The sequence below is a fragment of the Carcharodon carcharias genome, chromosome 20, assembly GCF_017639515.1.
Source record: "Carcharodon carcharias isolate sCarCar2 chromosome 20, sCarCar2.pri, whole genome shotgun sequence".
Lineage (NCBI taxonomy): Eukaryota > Metazoa > Chordata > Chondrichthyes > Lamniformes > Lamnidae > Carcharodon > Carcharodon carcharias.
This window is the reverse complement of record NC_054486.1, coordinates 65,265,863-65,287,585: the sequence shown is the minus strand read 5'-3', so window position 1 is coordinate 65,287,585 and position 21,723 is coordinate 65,265,863. Positions and strand designations below refer to the sequence as shown.

Sequence of the window (21,723 nt, the reverse complement as noted above, 5' to 3'; positions counted from 1 at the left end):
TTCCCCAGTAGGCCTGAGAAGATGGTGACTGACCTTCTCCTTGAACCACAGCAGCTGTTGAGGTAATGGCACTCATGCAGTGGTGCTAAGTAGGAAATCCCAGGCTACTGACCCAACAACAATGAAGGAACAACAATACGTCCAATTCAGAATCACGTGTGATTTGGAGAGGACCTAGAAAGTGACAGCATTCTCATGATATTGCTGCTCTTGTCCTTCCCAGTTGGAGATGACACAGATCAGCTGCCTCCCCAAAATCCTTTTTTTTTCTCAGTTACTCACATAATTATAAAGATTTTTTTATTCCCTTTACTGGTAACAATACATTTGTGATTCTTATGGACTCACTCAATATTTACTTAACACCAGTTGGACTTTCCAACTTGACTTTAGCAGTAAAATAATATATTATATGTTATTTTTATATACATTCACTCCTCATTCATCGGATTTTGCAGTAAAAATATCAACCAGATTGCCAGCACTCACCATTATAAAAGTGTAAGTCAAACAATAACTTCTGGTGATCACCCAGGCTCTGTTAAAAGTGGAAATCAGGATGTTACAGTCCAAATTGCCCTGCTTCTTCAGTGTCAGTATCTCAAATGCATGGAAGGGCACGAGATTGCTGTACTTACGCAAGTTACCCACCAAAATTGCCAGAAAAAGTTAGGACTTATCCATGCCAATATAAGTAACTTTTAAATGGGGGTAACAAGTCTTAATTACTCTCTGGCACCCAAATTTACAAGTGTGGATTATCACTGTTAGATTTTAATTATTTTAGAGGTTACAATTTTTGTTTAAAAATGTAAACTTTTTCATTATTCCCATATTTATTTCCCTCTCTCTATTTTGCTTTCCGACATTGTATTGAATTAAGCATTCCAACTGACACTTCCTGACACTTCATACTCTGCATACTTTTATTAAGAATTATTCGATCTTAAAGACCTTCTTTACACAGATCCCAAATGGCCTGTAGAGGGTGTCGGATTGAAATGGATTTCTAATCACTGCAAGCCCGTCCATAGAGAGCATGTAGAATGTGTAATAGTAATGAATAAAGGATTCTAACTGATACTTAATGACACTTCGTACTCTGCATTCTTTATTAAAAATGATTCGATCTTAAAGAGATACACAATTGCTTGTCTTGTTCACACAGATCCCGATGGCCTGTAGAGGGTGCCAGATTGAAATGGAATTCTAATCACTGCAAGCCCATTCATAGAAAGCATGTAGAAAGTGTAATAGTAATGAATAGCATTGTTTGTTTGCCACTGACCACAAAATCTGGGACAAATGTAATTTGAAACATTGAGTGGTAAGTCTGTCATCACTGCTTTCTCAATTAGAGTCATACTTACTCCATTCCTTCCAAAACACTTTGTTCTGTGGTCAACACAAACTGATACTTGGCACCATAAACAAAAGCAGTTTCCATAATGGCTCTATGTTCTAAGACAAATCATAAATAACACATTATAATTGAAGCATATATATGCACACAATAATAATAATTCTGCAAAAAGCAACCATATAGAATCTTAGATGCTAAGAAGTGTTCCATTATATGCCTAGCTAAATGTTTCTGATGCATCTTGGCAAATAGTGCATAGTACTTATGCAGAATCTATCTTCAGCTAACAGACTCGCTACTTGAGTAAAAATATTAATTCCGAGGCCAGGCTTTTGGAAATATTCAAGTAGAATCTTTAAGGGATGCATTAAGACACAAAAACACGATTCAAAGACAAATGCAATCACCTTATTGTAAAATAAGTAATAGTTAAAATGTTCTTTAAAACTTTACTTGCAAATAAAATTTCAGTTACAAAGAAGAAAAAGGCAGAAGTATTTTGTTCTTTCAAAAACTTTGAGTAATTTGTGTGGGAATGGAATAAAACAGCACTCAATTAGCAGCTTGACTAGTAACGGTTACAGGTCAGTGTTGTCATTCCGTTAGCACAACATCGAGTGGCATGATAGGCAACCATTACAGTCAGGTATTGCAATGTTCACATCAGAATTGCCGTAGGAAAGGATTGTATACAGGTCTTAATGAGTTTTGGCGAGCAGAGAGAGAAAAATGGAGGATGGATGAATAGATAAATATAAATAATAGAAATGGAAATGAATAGCTGGAGTATACACGTATTTTTTATTGTTGATATTTAAGTGCCGCATCATCTTTAAAGTCAGGAATTCTCTCTTTTTTCGCAACTTATTCTGCTGCTGACCAGCTCTGCAATCCTCAAACATGCCTTTTAGTTGTAATATGATGGTTCTCACTCAACAGATGCATTAAACAGACTCATATTTTATTCATCAATCCCTCATATTCAGTGAAAATCCAAATATCAGAAAATAACAAAAAAAAATCAATACACCTTTAGTATAGACTTTGATTGCCCATAAGCTTACATGCACAGTAATTCTACTGTTAGAGCCTACCCCTGCTTTTGTTTTCCTTGGTAACAAATAATTGCTGAGCAATACTTGTACTAAAAGCAAGGGAGAAATTTTAATCTCTCCACAATAGTCAAGGGAGAGTAAAATTAGTTAACATGGAAAACCTGACCCCAAGCCGACTTGAAAGTATCCACTTCCAGTTTAGTTGTGGTGGGTATAAAGCATCCGATTAGCCCACTTTGGAAAGGTGGATTTGTGATTATAATAGTTAAATAAGGCTCCCTCCCTCAGATTTTGGCAGGTTATATTTTACAGTGCTTGGGAAATCCAGCAGTTAAAGGGAACCAAGTGCTGCCTGATCCTGCACATAAGTGCATAATAAGTCACTACTTGTGGTCAAGCAATTATTCTGCCATGATCTTCTGATCACTATCCCAGTGATCTTCCAACTTCATCCCCTTCATGATCTTGTGACCTCTCGACTGCCAGTCCAATGCCCTCCTCATGCTCTACAATCTTTGCCTTCCTCACCACAATTGGCCAACCGTCTTTACTATGCCTCAACCTTTCCCTCCATTCCTCCCTCCTCACTGCCACGCTCCAAGCACCCCATCATACACCATCTTAGAACAAGAACACAAGAAATAGGAGCAGGCATTGACCATTGGCCCGTCAAGTCTGCTCTGCATTTCAATATGATCGTGCTGATCTAAAGCTTCAACTCTACTTTCCCACAAGCTATGGATTGTCCCTAGCAGTCATGGCTGCTGCCTTCCACTGCTGACTTTCCTGCCATGCAGTCAGCCAGCCTCTCGGTCTGGCTGACTTCTTGATGAGGAATGGAGTAAAATATGCTAATGAGGTCCTGCAATTAAACTCAGTTGGACCTTTGCCTTCCTGGCAAATCTGGGTCTTGCCACTGCTAACAGCCTTGCCCACAAATATTGGGACCATATAATTTGTTTTTGAAAATATGTTTCCATGCAACTTAACAACTTTACACACAGTGAGACATAACAGCTGCAATTTTCTTGGGAGGTTTAATGCTAACTTCATACATTAGGAATTCAGTGGAACATATAACTGCAAACTGTCATTGGGGACATGGGAAGAAAGGGTGCCAAATAAATTCAAGAGGGACAATATAGGGAAAAGGCTGGGAGTGCTTTGCTAGTAAGCCCACTCATCATTGGTATCCCCTCTCATTCTGTCAGTTTCTTAGAAACAGAAGGTTAACAACAAGGAGGGGACAGTGTTCAAACTTTATCCGCATCACTCAGGCTGCATCAGTTTCGAGGCTCCTGGGATAATGTGAAAGGAGAATAGATAAACAATAGAATGATTGTTTGTTGATTGACAACCACTTAATCACTAACAGAAAGCAGGAATATTAAAACTACACTGAATTTCTACTTTCTGAATACAGAGGGTAACTTTTGATCAATGTTTAATCAGGACTTGGTGATTTATAGCAAAGCAAACTAATCATAAAAGGACAAGAAAATCAGACCAAAAAGCTCAGCCCCACTTTCAATACTGGTGGTGGAAAGGTGGAGCTGAGTATCATCACCATACACTGGAAACTACCAAGTGTCTACAGAGAATATCTACTAGGCACAGTGTGCAAACAAAGAGAAAGGGGTCAAGGATGGAATCTTAAAGTACTCCAAAGGTGGCAGATAGGTAGAAAAAGAACCCATTGCTTGTGTTATTCTGACTCCATTGAGGCATAGCTTTCTCACAGTGTTTGAGCACAGAGGATTGATGGTGTACAGGGTGATTGGCCATACTGAACATCATGGAGAATTCAAGGACACAGTCATGAAGGATGTCACTAATGATTCTGCCTAAGGTAATCTCTGTGCTGGGACAGAGTGGAAAGCAAGCAATGAGAAATGATACCAGAGAATTTTCCTAGCACTGGCTGAAATTGGATTTTGTGTAGAATAATATTATGGAAAAACGCTAAAATAATTAGGTCGTACTCAGAATTAATAACTGTTAGCAGGAATTGTATGCTTTGTGTCAGAGTGCTTATAAAGCAGTTCAAAAACATTAAACTTTAAGTTATCTTGTTTATCAATACCTGGAACTCCTATCGCTCGTACAAATGTAAAGATGACATCACCTCGCCCTTTCATATTATTTTCAATGTCATGAAGATCCATCAATGAGGATACATATTTTATCTCGTTAAACAGCAAGATACTATAACAGAGCAATACATGGTCAGTCATCTGAGTAGTTCACAATAAAAATAAAGAGCTTTAACTCATTGAAGGAAATTATTCAGATTCTTTACCATTTGAAATTAAAGAGAAGTAATTGTAAACTTAATAGCCAATGTTATTGTGGAATTCAGCCTGGAGGAAGGAAACTCAAAAAATTACTCAAAACCCTCTATGATTTATTTATTATGAGCTGTCCAATACAGAAAGTAATTGCAACGTTACTTAGCAATAAAATGCTGCTTTTCTTTTTAAAAGCAACATTCACACTGATTTCGAGCTGGTTACTCTGCATGATATCTGATGCACAAATTGTTCTGGGCAATTCAGAAATGTGGAATACAAACGGACTGTTTACAAATAACACAGTCTATTAGTATATTCATTTAAAGTGACAGTTAAAAAGCCTCGGATTCAACTTCATGACTTTGCTGAAATACCTTGACCAGGGTGGTGCCAAGGATACTATAATTGGTCTTGGCACACTGAAATTGAAAAAAGGAAAAACATAGCAGGAGTGTCCAGTCTTGATTACTACACAGGGCTCCCGCTTGAAAGCTTGATTGCATGCTTCAGGACAAGAATAAGTTCAACTGCAATATTCCCACATAGAACTAATCCTCACTGCACTCATACTTAAAGAATGCTCCTAAGGGGATGATGCAGGGGTAGGTGTTCCTCACAGAACTGTAACCTAGAAAAAGTCTATCTATAGGAGAGAGGAGTAATCTAGTTGGACGGAATCATCTTATCATCATATTTTCTATAAAGGTCTGAGTATTTTTAATCAATCACATTAGTCATACCCAATCTCATTATTATGACTTTCTTAAATGGAGAACTCAATCACCTTCAGAACACTGAACATGCCATCTACATCATCCAAGTGAAAATGCTTCCAACAACCTTTTACGCATCACATATATATGTCTGGAGGAGAATGCTGATTAAATATGTATAAAATTATAAAGAAATCAAATAATAGGAGTTGACGAGAACAGCAGAGGGCAATACGTTAAAAAGAGCAAAAAATGTCTGGCAATGAGCTTCAAGACCAACTCAAAGTCTGAAAAAAACAACTGGTGACCAGTTGAGAACAAAAAAAATCATCAAAATTGCACATTGCATTTAAGGTTGGAAGGATTTGGCTTGCTAAGTAGCCTTTAAACTTGACATTTTTAACTAAATGATGAGTGTTAGAACCAAGCACAAAAGGGGGAAAAATTGCTTTCACTGCTTATTGTGATTCAATGGAATAGTTCAGCTTTTCAACACCCTAGTCAACAAAACTTCCACTTGTATGTCAAATGCTAGCCAAGAGATGTAACAAATTGTGTAGAATTGTTTGTACTTTACTGAATAAGTGAGATCATCTAATCAGAAAAGTGACTCCCATCACTTTCATACCCCAAGATATACTGGTGTTGCCTGTACTTGTGAGCACTACAAATCAATTATGATTATGTTCCCTTAAATTTTTCAAATATTATTAATTCACTCTCCTCTCACTCAGTGGGTGGAATTTTCCCAGAATTGCACTAAGTGTAGTAGCGGGTGAATAAAATGGAGTCCTACTCGCCAACGAAAACGGCAGGTTTTCACGCCGTATCGTCCCAAGCCCACTTCATTATTTATTCACTCCAGCGAAACATATCGTTTCCATGGTGGGCAGGCTCTCATTCATCTGCCGGTCATCATCCCACTGTTGCATCATGCCAGCCGTCATCTTTAAAAGGCAGCCGCCAGCAAAGCGCTCATCACCACCAGCTCACCACTGCTGCCCGGGAGACATGGCCAGCAAAGGAAAAAAGACTGCAACCCCCTGCTTCAATGTCGGATCCCTCAAGTGACTGCTGGATGCGGTGGAGGCCCGTTGGGATGTTCTCTACCCCTGCTCTGGCCACAAGATGGGTAGCAATGTCACCAACCCAGCTTGGGTGGCAGCAGTGGTCAGTGCAAATGCCCCGCAGAGGAGGACAGCCACCCAGTGCCACAAAAGAATGAATTATCTCCTTCGTTCCACCAGGGTAAGTCACTCTTTTCATCACTCCCAGCTCACACACAAACACATCCACTGGGCCCTCACTCATTGCCAGTGCAAGGAACATCACCATTCACTCCTTCACACACACCATCATTGTCCTCATCCCATCCATGGTATCACTAACCACCCACACAGGCCAGGCATACTTATCATCTGGCCCGGCAGGTGGCCTCATACACTCTCCCCATCTCTATTCACGCAGGACAAATTGGCACACAACAGGAGGGAAAGGTTGCAGACAGGTGGAGGGATGCTGGAGATCTAACTCCTGACAGAATTCAAAAACAGAGCCATCCAGCTGGCTGGCGATGACTGCGGCCAGTCCTGTGCTGACCACGAAGTCGGTGCTGCTCCACCAACTGAGGATCCAGCAGTGCAACATCCATCAGCCAACCATGCTGTGGGTGATGTGTCCTGTTTCACAGGCCACTGCCATGCACTAATTATCGCCCCTTGCTTTTGCAGGCACATTTGCCAAACAGCTGAGAGAGTCCATGACCCAGGGCCTCCAATCAAGCTCCGAAGAAACCTCTGGAGAGGAATCTGAAGGCACCATCCCTGAAGTCCCATCAAAGTGCTCACCCACACCCTCCACCAGTGAAGAGACACACACCTCAGTGGGACCTAGCTTTAGAGTAGCCTCCAGATCACAATCTGGTGAGCACATTGCAATTTCTGATCCACAGCAGGCAGAGGCAGGGACTTCCCAGGTCTTTGGCACTCGGAGGACTCCTGGAGGCCAGGGCGTTGCTGAGTCCAAGTCAGATGATGAGCCTCTGGACTCGGTCATGTCACAGTTGCTGGAGCTGCAAAGGCAAGCTAGGGAACATCAGGAAGGGATGTTTACTGCACTCCTTAAATTGCAAGGCACAATGGAGGAGTCTGTCTATCTTCAGGCTGAGGTGATAGCGCCGGCATTGCAACGCACCAAGGTCAACACTGGCAGAATGGTGGCCTTCATGGAGACTTTGGTCCAGGACGTTACTCCTGCACTGCTGCGTGGATTTAACTCCATCGCTGATACTATATTTGGCCTCCAACAGTGTGTACGCAAGAGTGGTGCTGGGCAGCTCAATCTCACTCCAGCTACCCCTTCCACTCACGGAGTCAGCCAGGGGCCTTCGGGCACCCATAGGGAGGAGGATCAGCAGGTGCATGCTCCGGGGCCATCACTCAGGTGACTCTGGGAGCGACCAGCCCATCCAAATCCCCTCTTGTGTCCTCCATAGGTCCAGCTTCACAGGCCAAGGAGGGTGCCGCTGCCACACGGAAAGACCCCGAAAGCAGGCATGGCCCACCAAGTCTCAGCCCTCCAGAGGACACCCATCAAGGTCATCACAGACAGGGTCTCACAGTCAGCAGGCTGCCTCCAACTCTGCTGTGGATGTCCAGGGAGCACCACGGCGTAGCAGCAGGGTTTGGAAAGTTAGGTAATAGTAACCCTGGAGTCAAACAATCAAACTAAATTAACAAAATCAGGGATAAAGTAAGAGTAGCCCCTTAAAGGGAAACTGCAAAAACAAAAAAAAAATTCAGAGGAAACTTAACAACATTAAATCAAAATGTGATCAAAAGGCTCTACAAAGCACCCCAGTCTCCGCGATGCCCACTGAGCACGGAAGGCCTCGATGGTGCCGGAAGACACGCCATGCTTCCTCTCCAGGGACACCCAGCCACGAACATAGCCGCAGAAGAGGGGCCGACAGTCGGGTCGGATGACCCCCTCAATCGCCTGCTGCCTGGACCACCTTGGCAGGCTCACAAGGAGGTCCTCCTCCCTCCTGGCCTCCCTCAGCACCAGGTGCCTGTAGATCAGGAGCATGGGACTGAAATGCAAGCAAAACAGTAAAAGGTTTTTCAAATAACCGAAAAGGGAGTGCAGCCTAAGACACCGTATATGCACCCTATGGTCCACGGACTCCACAAGGCCACAATAGACGCAGGCATCTTGGGAGTCCATGAACTGACACATCCTACAGTTGTATGGGACTACTGCGTGCAACACACTCCACCCCAGGTCCTCGATGGAAAATGGGAGGACACCTCTGTAGAGGGCCCCCCACTGGGAACCTCCACCATGGGACGGCACCAAGGGTGCAGGCAAAGAAGGATGTGCAGCAGCACATACAGGAAACCCCACTGCACCGTGCTAAAGGGCACTGAGGGCAGTCCCACGAGGCGACTCAGGTTGTGAGGAACCGGCTCCCAAGGGAGGGTTCAGGGCTTGGGGCCAATGTGGAATTCTGTCCAAACATGGGTACGTTCACCACCTCGAGACCCAGAATGAAGTCAGGGCCAAGCACGACCGTCCTAAGGTCTTGAATGGCATTGGCTATGAGCCAGACATCCACGGGCGCAAACTCCTGTGGAAGCATCCAGCCCACTCCTCTGCCACCCAGCACGTCCCCAATCCTAATCACCCCAGCAGCCACAGCCCTCTTCAGTGGCTGGCGGAGAGGATGGTGGAGGGACGGATCCCTGAGCAGCGGCGCTCTGACAACAGCCCCTACTCCTGATGGCAAGAGCTGCGGTGCAAGGCAACCATGTTCCAGACTTTAATCAGGTCTTGGTAAAAGATGGGCATCACCTGCAAGGAGCCACAAAGGCCCCTCAGGTCTACAAACAGGAGCTGCAAGTCATAATTCAGGCCGTGCACCTGGTGAAAGAAATACTTCGCCAGGGCACACCATCTCGGAGGGGGCTCGACGTAAAGGTATCGCTGCAGGGCCTGTAGGCAGAAAGTCATCACCTGGGTGCTTAGGCACACCAGCACCTGACTGCCCTCCATAAGCAGGAAACTCAGAACCTCAGCAACGACCCAGTGCAGCCTTTTGTCCCAGAAGTTGACAAGCATTCTCTGGATTTTTGAGACAAACTCCAAGAGAGGGGTCAAAGTGACCAGCCGGTACCACAACATGGCAGCAATCAGCTGGATTGTGACCTTAACTCGACCCCGTTAAGACAGCACTCTGAGCAGTCCTGTCCAGTGCTGCAGGCAAGTGGTGACTTTGGCCTCCAGCTCCTGCCAGTTCGCTGGCCAGGATTCCTCAGCAGGGCAGAGGTGGACCTCCAGTTAGAGGAGGCTGGTCTTGCTCTGGTGAAAGGCCTGAGCTTCTCAGGTAGGGGATCTATCTGCCACTGACCGACTAGAGAACACTTACCCCAGTTGATCCTGGTGGAGTCGACCTCCTGGCACTTGCGCATCCTCCACAGGTCAGCCAGGTCGGTGAACACGAGGAGCACGTCATCAGTCTAATCCAAAAGAACCATTCCGATGCCAAACCTGGACAACCTCCTCCACAAGAGATGCAGGAAAGACTCCATGCAGATGGAATACAATTGGCCTGACAGGGGCAGCCCTGACACACTCCTCTCCCAAAGCGAAGGGGCACCAGAGATCCATTAACCTTACCTAGACACTCTGCAGCAGCGTACAGAAGTCAGATCCGGGTGACGTAATGCATCATGAACCCGAATGCTCGCAAAGTCCCAAATAAATACTTGTGCTCCACCCTGTCGAACACCTTCTCCTGATTAAGAGACAGGAAGGCGCTCGACAGACCAATCCTCTGGGAAAAGTGGATGACGTCCAGGGCCAGATGGATATTATCTAAGATGGTACGGCCCGGGACCTTGTAGGATTGGTCAGGATGGATCATGTGGTCCAGCAAGGTGCCAAGGCAAGAAGACATTTCCCTGGCAAAGATCTTGTAAACCATGCCGAGGAGGGAGACCGGGTGCCAATTCTTAAGGTGAAGATCCCCCTTCTTTGGCAGTAGGGGAATCACGGCCCTGTGCCACGAGGGGTGCATCGCCCTGGTAGTGATACTCTCCCCCAGGATCCCGTAGTCATTCCCCAGGACGTCCCAGATGCCCTGAAGAACTGCCCGTCCAGCCCTGGGGATTTGCCCCTGGGGCGCCAGTCAGCTCCCCCAGACTTATAGAGGATTCAAGCTTTCCGGCGCCTTCCGGGCCGACCTATGGCAGGTCCTCCCACAAAACTCTGCGAGCATCCTCGCTGGACGGATCCGGAGAAAACAGGGCAGTGTAGTAGGTCTTGACAATGTCCCTGATGCCCTCCAGATCCGAGGCAAGGGATCTGTTGTTGGCTAGCAGCGTAAGGTGATGCTGACGGATCCTGTGCCTTTTTTCCAAGCGAGTAGAAGGGGAAGATGCGGTCCAGGTCCCGGAGGAACTGGATCCACGATCTCATGTACATGTCGGGAACCCAACAAGTTGCAGGTCCCGCAGCACACCCTTCTTCTCTTCGTACACCAGCCACAGGCCCAAGTCCACATCGAGCTGACGGAGACATGTTTCCAGGCCGAGCACCTCCTCCTACTCGTTGACCCTAGATTTCTGCCTCTTTGTCGATCCCCTCACGTACTCCTGACAGAAAACCCGGACGTGGGTCTTTCCCACGTTCCACCATAGCCTCAAGGAGGGGAAGCCTCCCCGCTTTCTTCTCCAGCTGGCCCAGAAATGACGGAATGAGTCCAGGAGCCTCTCGTCCTCCAGCAACAGGTTATCAGATTGCCAGTACGCTGACCCCATCCGAGCGCAGAATGGAGCGAGTTCCTCCCACACCAGACAGTGGTCTGAGCACAGCTCCTGCTGCACAGAAGCCAATGGACCGCAGGACATGAACGCCTTGGAAACATAAAGGCGGTCAAATCTGGGCACTCTGACTCCAGATGACACGAAAGTGGAAAATGCTGGAGTCAGGACGGAGATGTCGCCAGACGTCCACCAAGCCGAAGGATCCGTCCAGGTCCCGCAACTTACTCAGACCTAGCATGCAGCGCTGGGTACCGAGATGGTCCTGGGTCCCGAGGGTACAGTATGGTTTTCCTGCAGGAAGCACACTGCATACATCCCGTCCCTGAGGACCGAGAAGTTCTGGAAACTGCGCTGTGCGTCCCTGCTGCCATTTATGTTGAGGCTAGCTATAGTAGTCTTCATAGTCAGAAATTTGTGCTACCAGCACCGTGCCTAGTGTAAGGGGAGGACTATTTTAATCCTTCCTCTCGCAGCACTCCCTCTTTAGGTCTTCCTTCCTCCCACTGCTGCCAACTAAGCAGTTGAACCAGAGTCTTTACTTTCCCCCAGGCACCCACCTCCAGCACAGCAATCCTCCCTCTCTGGCTGTAGTGGAATCCTCTTTCTTGGCTCTCCTCGAACTCCCACTCCCAGGCTCTTCAGGCCTTGCTGGCCCAACCCTGTAACAGCAGGTTGTAGAAGACTCCAAAAAGAAGACAGTCCAACTCCCAAACTCCTTTCTCCTCCCAGTGGGCAAGACTTCTCCTCCAGGTGAAAGCCAAAAAGAGAATCCCCAGTAGCAGCAATCCAGAGACAGAAACCACAGGAGCACCAAGCCCTATCCACTCCCAACTGCAGCTCAGGCAGCGAGGTGCACCTGAGCCCAATCAGGAAGCAGTAGTTTCACAGCCTGGCCATGGGTGTTGTTCACTTGTACAGACTGATCACTATTGTCAATAAACTCCTAAGAATGTCTCCCCGCCTGTGGTTCCTTGTTCTGATAAGCATTGTTCTTGTCAGTCAGATGTGAAACTTTTCTGCACAAGATAAAGATAATTGAGGTCATATTTGGGATAAAAACAAAATGTCAGCATCTGGATAGCTCCCTGCAAAAAAGAGTGTGGATGTCCAGGTGCATTATTGATTATTAGTAGGACTTTGAAAGACAGGCTCTTTTCCCTCAGACAAATCCTGACCTCTGGAATAAAGCAATTCTCAAACCAGTCTTCAAATGCTACTGCTGTAACTCAGGTGTTGCTGTTAGCCTCCTAAAAGACTGGCAGATGAGAATTTATTTTTCCCCTCTAAACGCTCAAGGGTTTTCTGACCTATAAACCAGCATTGATTTACATTTAATACCAGCCGCATTGACACATAGTAGAAGTGTTACCCTGTCCTTTGTTGCTTCAAAACCAGGAGTTGTCCTTTCTTCTTTCAATATGTAGGTCCTATTTGGTATTTTCTTCCAGAACTAGCCAGTTTCACATGTGTCAAAGACCTGCTCTGTCTGGTAGCCTCTCTCCTCAATGTATCCCTGCAGCACCTTGGGAAACTCTCCTGCAGCTGCATGGTGCAGCCTCCCCCACCAATTTCTGCAGCCCAAAATGTTTTTTTAAGGCACTCAAACCATCCTGCATTGGCTGAGAATCCTTTGGAAGTCAAAGGAGAGGCATCATCACTATTATTACCCATGACACCAGCACTACCCTCTTTACTACTTTTTGTGTGCTGGTACAATTCAAGTGTCTATTTCTAATGATTGGACCATTAACTGGGGTCCTCCTTCGATGCTGGTGCTCTTTACACATGTTGAGTAATTTCTTCTAAGTGTAGGTCTCTCCTACTTCCAAAAGTTAACCTGGTAGTATGACTATCAGAAACACTAACACTGGCACTTAATTTTTCTTCAGACTGCCTAATGTGTCCAATTGTGGATTCAGTAAGAGAGTATTCCCTGGCCAACATGATGGCACTTGTACCATTTTTCAGTCGATCTAAAAAGATTGGGACTTTTTGTGCAAGTGTCATCACTTTCCTGGGACATTTTCTGCTTGGTTCTGACTCAGCCATTTTTAGTAAAGTGCTGCACTGAACCTGTACTGCAAAATACTGATTGGGAGTTACAGTACTATATCCTGTAAATCACAGCAAACCATGTGCAGTTAGAGACGGCATATGTGAAGTATGCACTTCTATGGAGGAAATACATCACAGGAACTTTTTTTATGGCTTCTAAGTGCCGGCTTTTCTTTATTTCAGGTCCAATATATGTTCAGGTAAAAACTTTTAATGCTTAAATTGCAAAAGGGTGAAGATTTGGTGGTGCAATGGTGATTGTGTGTACAAGCACTTTCGCTTGGGTAAAAGAATTGGCGAAAGAAGAAGTCGCAAACAGGAGTTTACTGTTAATATCACTAATTCCATTAACTAAGTTTAAATTCGAACAAACCACTTAATAACATACTTACAATAATACATTTGCTACAATTGCATCCACATCAAATAATGTATCAGTTGCAAAGCTCCTAAGCATTATATTACCCCTATTAAAGAGAAAAGAAACAAACAAGTTTCAATTAGCAATTATCATTATTTGGAACTACATGAAACATCAGATTTAATTGTGATAGAAGACAGTACAACTACAAGTAGGATATATCAGCAAACGGAGCCACAATCAGCCTAAGGTCTTGTTGACCTGCTGTACATTTCCTCAGTCACATTTAGGTTTCCATTATAGGTTATTATACACAATAAGGGGCAAAGAGAAAACGTGAGATGTATTCAGAAATGGAGGCAAGTCATTTTGGGAAAAGGAGATTTCTTCTGGACGTGCCACATGTTTGACATGTGTGAAAACTCATCACCACAATTAAGAGTCTCCAAACCAAGGTGGAGAGAAATACACAGAAGTAGAGGCTCCATTCACCCAACTTGGGGTGCATAGTCTTGGAAGGCCACGCAACCCCATGTACTAAATGCTATAGAACTTGCACCAAAGCCGAGGGTTAGGGATCATTGTGTGCGCGCGCACACACGTGAGGATATTGCTGGTACTTAACCAGCTAAAACTGCGGTGTACATGAGCATTGGAAATCATTCCTCTCCTTCACCAACTAAGGCTACCCTACCTTTTATAGAATTGGCTTACTAAGTTATCTGAGAATTGTGGGATGAGTTCCAGTGTCAAGTCTACCCCTATGAATCTCATCATGAGCCAGAGCTAACTATACAATCTCAAAGCACTTCACAGTCAATGAAGTGCTTCTGAAGTGTAATCGCTGGTTTAATGTTAGGAATCACTAATTGGCTTTTTTTAGAGCTAACATTCTTCAATTTTGTCCCTCACTGGGCAGATAGATAATAGGTTTCAGAACTCTTCATAAACAAATAATCATTTGGTAGTACAGAACTTGAGTATCACTGAAAAAAAGAGACACGCTATCAAAGCTTTTCATCATGCACTCATCAGGATGGCTTGAAGGAAATTACCAGCTATAACAGTGAACAACAATTTATACTGCATGAGAAGAGAGTGTCGATTGATTTGCAATTGGACTCTGGTTGGTAGACACACTGCTATGGAGAATGCCCAGCTTTGTTCAAATTCAAATCTGGCCAGTCATCTTGGATTGGTCAAGGCATTGCCCTGGGGAATGAACCAGGGAATGACTGTTCACTAAGTTTTTGTTTAGTTGAAATAGGCACAACATGTGGACATGGGCCTTCTGTCTGGAAGGGACAGGACCCTATGTGTGAGTATATGTGGCTTCTTGCATGCATGGATCAGCCACACTGCAAGCCTGACTGAATCCTAAATTGGTTTTCAGTGTAATTCTTAGCACAAGATGTGATTAAATGTGAAGGATTGTGTGAAGAATTGCACTGAAAACCAGTCAATACCTGGTTCATTCCCTAGGGCAATCCTGTTTGAATTTGAACAAAGCTGGGCAGTTAACTGTTCCATGCTGCATTCTTCATGGCAATGCCTCCACCAATCAGAGTCCACTTGCCAACCAATTGGCACTCTCTTTTCATGCAGTATAAATTGTTTCTCCCCAATACCGTCGGTAATTTCTTGTGAGCTATCTTTATGAGTGCATGGCGTATCTCTCTTTTTAGCAATCTTCAGAAACAGTTTATTGTGCACATAATCACTATGAAATGTCTGTGCTACCACCATCTTCCTGATTACAGCATGGACACATATCCAGTATAATTGATGCTGTAGGTGCAACGTGTTGTCTCTCTGGAATTCAATTGTGGTAAACAATGAACCATGGCAAAATCACCACCTTCTTGTCTACAGCCTCCTGAAAGCAGTACCCAGCACATGTTGTCTCAAGCCTTTGTTTACAGCTCAGCTATAAGATGCATCCATCCTCAGCACCAAGCAAAGCATGTAGCTCACCTGTCAACATGTAAGTTACTTTGATGTCTTAGATATCGAAATTGAGTGTCCCATTCCATTATCAACTGCTTAATCCATGTTCTCATGTGAGCAGTTTGAATAAGATGTGCCACTGTAAGATTAACTCTCCTCTGAGGGTTATGAGCAACCATAAGGTAAGAGTCTTCCTTCCACTTTTGTCACAAATGCACTTCACAGCTAAGTAATGGCCTTGCACCTGAACTGAATGAAGCCATTCCACTTAATGGCTATGAATGAAAACTCTTCTTGCTATCTCTTAACCAGCTCAAGTTTAACCAACATCAGAACTTTGCCATAACAGAAGAAAGATGAGAAAGACCACAGCACTCTTCAGTCCTGTGTGATCCTGATCCTCAACTATATTCATCAACGAGAACCTGAACTGAGGCCAATGATCTCTCTACCTGCAAATCAATATCTTTGACATCCCTCTTCAATCATGGAAAGGCTATAATATAGCGCTGGAAATATGACAGCCAACCTCACCAGTTAACCTGTTCAGGATGGTGAATTAAGAACAACAACTTGAGCTCAATCACAACTCTCACAGCAAGTGTCATGATCTGAAATTTATGCCATGCAGTCTGTAATAGGTAAACAATACCCTTTTACCATAATATTTCACAATAAAGGTTGCAGGAGCTGTCCATCATACACTCCTGCTCACTCCAAAAGATGGAAGGCACAAAGCTACCAGGTTATATAATTCAGGGTAAAATTAATGTCCAGATTTAAAATTCAAAATACTGAATTTACATAATACCTGAAACTGACTCAAAAGTAATCTGGCATCTGAAATCTTAAATGCGCTTTTCAGAATCTTAACTTTGACAAATGTAACTTGGGCACATTTTTCACTCAATAAAGTATTATAATGAAGCAGAGAAATTGAGAGATCCAGCTAAATTTACACCATTCCAAGCAACCTTTCAGCGCACATCATTGTCGTAGCAATCTCTTCATATTAGACATTCAAACACGTTATTCAATTTTATCTTTCAGACAGGTACAGCTGTAATTCACAGGTTTTCTGTGTTCAATTGCTTTTGACATCTGATATATGTCAAATATACTCATGATTCTCAAATAAATAACTTAGCACTACTGTAAGATTGTAAGCATGTATATATCAACAGCTGAAAAACATGACTGAAATTAACTTGCTAGTGGAGACAATTAACAGCACTAGCCAGCCACTCCTCTCAAAACTAAGTTTTAAAAATTTATCCCCTATGACAACTTGCCTAATTAAGATGGCAATAAGGAGACATGTCAAAGCTTTTTGTCTTGCACTCATCAGGACACTTCGCAAGAATACTAACTTAAGGAGAAAACAACAATTTATACTGTATGAGAATAGAGTGTTGATCAGTTGGTAAGTGGACTCTATGGTTTTCCCCTTATATTGGTGTTCTGCAAAGTGCAAGACAAAAAGCTTTGATGTCTCATTTTTCAGCAATACTCAAGTTCTGTACTACCAAATGACTAATGGCAATAATGATATTAGACCTGGCCTCAGCATCCTTGATCTAAAGAAGGGAATATAATTAGTAAGGGTTTATGGTCCTGGTCATTGTGTCAAAGTGCCTTCTGGAAAGTTTGTTTATTTGGACATCTTAGGAGTACAGGATCGTGCTCAAACAATCTGCTGTTATTCATTAGGCTCATATATAGAAAGCCAGCAATGAGAAAGTACTGATAGATGGCTAGTGCTCATTGAACTATATCCTAAAGTTATAGAATCATAAGTTATAGAGTCATCAAGAGTTAGAAGGTGGCCATTTGGCCCATCAAGTTCATGCCGGTTCTCTGTGGAGGAATCCTGTCAGTCCCTAATTCTGGTCCCTGATTCTGATGAAACGTCGCAGACCTGAAAAGTTAACATTGTTTTTCTCTCCACAGATGCTGCCTGACCAGCTGAGTATTTCCAACATTTTCTGTTTTTATTATAGTCAGTCACATTCTATTCCCATAGCTCTGTAAGTTTATTTCCCTCAAGTGGCCATCGAACCCCTTTTTGAAATCAGTGATCATTTTGGCTTCCACCACCCTCATAGGGCATTACCACTGTCTATGGAAAGAAATTCATCTACCCCCTCCCCCACTATCTCTGGCCCAAAACCTTAAATCTGTGATCCCGAGTCCTTTTACCATCAGCTAATGGGAACAGCTTTTCATTGTCTACCTTATCTAAGCCTTTATCAAATCTCCCTCAATTTCCTTTGCTTCAAAGAGAAAAGCCCAACCAAACCTTGCAGCCAAAATCTCTTTCTTCTGCATCTTCTCAATTGCCGTCACATCCTTCCTAGATTGCAATGATCAGAACTGGATGTAATACTCTAGTTGTAGCCTAACCAGAGCTGTACAGAGGTTCAGAATAAGTTGCCTGCTTTTGTACTCAATACCTTTATTTATGAAGCCCAAGATCCCATATGCTTTGCTGACAACTCTCTCAATTTGTTCCATCACCTTTGAAGAAATATGCACATGAACCTCCAGGTCCTTGTGCTTTGCAGATTCTTTGAAACCATGCCATTAACTTTATATTACCTCTCCCTATCCCTTCTGCAAAACACATCACCTCACTTTGCCTTTGGGATGGGCAATAAATGTTGGCCTAGCCAGCGATGCCCACATCCCATAAATGAATAAAAAAAAGCTTCTCTGTATTAAATTCCATCTGCCACTTGTTTGTCCATTCTGCTAGCCTATCTGTGTCCTGCTGCATTCAATTAGTATCATCCTTACTGTTTACTGGTATCATTGACAAGTTTTGAAATGTTACTCTGTATTCCAAAACGCAAATCATTTAACTATATCAAAACAGTAGTGGTTCTAGCACTGATCCTTGGGGAAAACCACTGTCTACCATTCTACCGGCTGAAAAACAATCATTAACCAATTCGCTGTTTTCTGTCCTTCAGCCAATTTTTTATCCAAGCTGACACTACCCCTCATGTTCCATAAGCCTCAATTTTGTTAACCAGCCTTTTATATGGTAATTTGTCAAATAGTTTCCTAAAATCCAAGTAGACAACATCCATTGTATTCCATTCAAGAACCTTTCCTGTTACTTCATCAAAAAATTCAATTAAATTAGTCAAGTATGATCTAAATTTTATAAATTGTTGCTGACTCTCCTTAATTAACTCAAACCTCTCCAAGTCCCTGTTAAGTTTTTCACTAATTATTGTTTCTAAAACTTTATTCACCACTGATCTTAAACTTACCAGCCTGTAGTTACTAGGAATGTCCTTACATCCTTCCTGGAACAAGGGTGCCCCATTTGCTATTCTCCAATCTTCTGTCACCTCCCCAGCTCTGGGGAAGATTAGAAGATTATGACAAGCCTTCCTGCTATCTCTACTCCTACTTCCTTTAGCAACCTGGGATGCAAGCCATCCGAGCCAGGCAACTTAACCGTTCTGAGTATAGCCAGCCTTTCCAGTAAATCCTAACTATTAATTTTCACCCTGTCCCTTGCTTCTACCATCTCAGCTACTACTGATATTTTGTCAGCACCCTCTTCCTTAGAAAATACTGATGTAAAGTAGTTACTAAGTATTCTAGCCTTGTCTGAGTGCTAAGCATTGATCACATTTTTCCCCCTCATAGGCCCCACCTTGCCTCTTACTCCCACTTACTAACAGCATGCCAGATGATGATTTTTGGGTTCCCTTTTATGCCATTCTATTCTCATATTCTCTCGTAGCTAGTCTTACATTACTCTTCACTTCCCCTCTCAACTTACTGTATTAGGCCTGGTTCTCACTTGAATAATTCACCTGACACGCATCATTAACCCTTTTTTTGTTTCATCATACTGTTTATCTCCCTCATCATCCAAGGAGCTCTGGTTCCGGTTCCTCTGCCTCTCCCTCTTGTTATGTACCTAACCTGTCCTTAAACTTCGCTTCCTTAAAGATCACTCATTGTTCTGTCACACCTTAAAAATAACCAATATCAGCAAGGTTTCTCAGGTGTTTCTAGTCTTATCAGCATCCTCCTTGTTGCTTATATGGAATACAACTGCATTCTCAATATATTTAATCATTATAAACTGCCAAGGAATCAAAAAAAAAAGTTGGAGTCAAAGTAAATAATAGAAATAAAAACTTTCTGGTACTTGATATAGAAAATAATTATTATAAATATATGTTAATTTACCGGAAAAGATACGCTTTCTTCAGTACATCTTCATTTTCACAATATTTTGGTACTTTTTCTGTGGCACAATTAACCTACAAAAAGGGGCACAGCATTTTAATGGGATAATGTAACAGAAAATATCTACAAATCTAACACTGGCTTCATTTCAACAATTTTCTCTCACCAAAAATTGCCCAGCCTATTATCTTCTCCCCTCCTCTGTGGATCAAATCCATACAGATGCTAGCTTTTTTTATGTAATTCTTCAGGATGTTGGCATTACTGACCACAATAACATTTAGTGCCCATCCTTGGCTGTGCTTGGGAAGGTGATAGATGGCCTTCCTCTTGATCCTCCGCAGTCCATGTGGTGGATCTTTATTAGGAAAGTTGTTTTCCTGAAGCCTCTTATATTTTTTTTTTCACCTTCTCTGCTTTGGCTTATTATTAGAGGCAGATGCATCTAAACTCCAGCAATAGCGCCAGAAGATCAGCATAAAAGCAACTCAGCCAGCACTTCCACCATTTTTCATTCTCAGCAAGCATCCTCTAATCAATGCCTCCATAGGTCAAGATGCTTGAGCTTTAAAACATAAGCATGTACAGTATAGAATGAATGAATCAGTAACCAACAATCCTGTAGAACAGCCATTAGGGATGCAATGTTATGCACTGCTGTAATACTCAGATGGTTGCATTTCTTCTTGCATTGTTTTAAATAATTTCCATTAATATTTAGCTAGGTTGTCCTAAAAATTGAGAAGATGGAACTAAGTTTCTCTCCCCATGACCCTCATTTTTGCATATATAGCATCTCAAAGTGGTATGCAAACTGTCCAAGCCAGATCTCAATGGCAGAGCATGTTTTAAAAGATGTTCCATAGAAGGAATTTTAATTCACCTGAGCCACTGTGATGCCATACTCTTCAAGTGATTCTGAAGAATTTTCTAGTTGTTGAAGGAAAAGTCTGATTGACGGGTTGGCTGAAACATAGAAACAAATAATGCTTTTAGTGTTTTGAACTGAATGTCTATTTTTGTAATTCTTCTAGAGCATATGGGAGGCCAAAGATAAACAAATGCTAAGATTTTGCCTCGCTCTTACAATAGTTTTACTTGTCCTTACTTAATTTCAATTTTGTTGATGTAACTTGGAATAGCTTGATACTGTTTTCAGTAAGTGGGAAAGGGGATGAAGAAAAAAAATAAACTTATAGTAAATTGGAGCCTTTCATGTTCTCAGAATATTCCACAGCAAAGTACTTCTTATAAATAATCAGTGACAACTAATATATGTACAAAAAGCCCCACAAACAGCATTGTGATGATTAACTAGATAATCTCTTTAGGTGGTGCTGGCTGATGGACAATTATTAGCCAAGACCACAACTTGCATTTATATAGCACCTCTAAAATAGTTAACAATCCCAAGGCATTTCACAGGAACATTTTCAAATAAAATTTGATGCAGAACATGTGCAGCAACAATTTAAACTTATGTAGGGCCATTAACAAAATAAAATGTCCCAAGGTGCTTGACAGAGGCATTATAAAACAAAGTCTGACACTGAACCATAAAAAATTTTTAGGATAGATGACCAAAAGCTTGGTCAAAGAGGTAGGCTTTAAGTGATGCTTTAAAGGAAGAAAATGAAGTAGAGGTGTAGAGAGGTTTAGGGAGAGAATTCCAACGCTAAGCACCTAGGCAGCTGAAAGCATGGTCATCATTGCAGCAGCAATTAAAACAGGGATGCTCAAGAGGCCAGAGTTGAAGGAGCACAGATATCTCAGGGGGTAGACGGCTGGAGAGGTTACAGAGATAGGGAGGACAAGGCCACAGAGGGATTTGAAAACAAAGATGAGAACTTTCAAATCGAAGCGTTGCTTCCCAGCAACAAAATGCAAGTCTGAGAGCA

The 21,723-nt window shown here is 42.9% G+C and overlaps 1 protein-coding gene across 3 annotated transcripts in view; it reads right to left on the bottom strand.

Annotated features, from left to right (window-relative positions):
- The window catches only part of txndc16 (thioredoxin domain containing 16), a 134,097-nt gene that overhangs the window by 108,155 nt on the left and 4,219 nt on the right, over positions 1–21,723 (bottom strand). For all 3 annotated transcript variants that reach the window (XM_041215252.1, XM_041215250.1, XM_041215251.1), the window contains 5 exons: positions 20,709–20,791; positions 19,826–19,899; positions 13,695–13,769; positions 4,502–4,623; positions 1,371–1,461 (listed from right to left, as the gene is read on the bottom strand). In XM_041215252.1, the coding sequence (XP_041071186.1) occupies positions 1,371–1,461; positions 4,502–4,623; positions 13,695–13,759 (278 nt within the window). In that variant the 5' untranslated portion in view covers positions 13,760–13,769; positions 19,826–19,899; positions 20,709–20,791. The remainder of the gene's footprint in view (positions 1–1,370; positions 1,462–4,501; positions 4,624–13,694; positions 13,770–19,825; positions 19,900–20,708; positions 20,792–21,723) is intronic.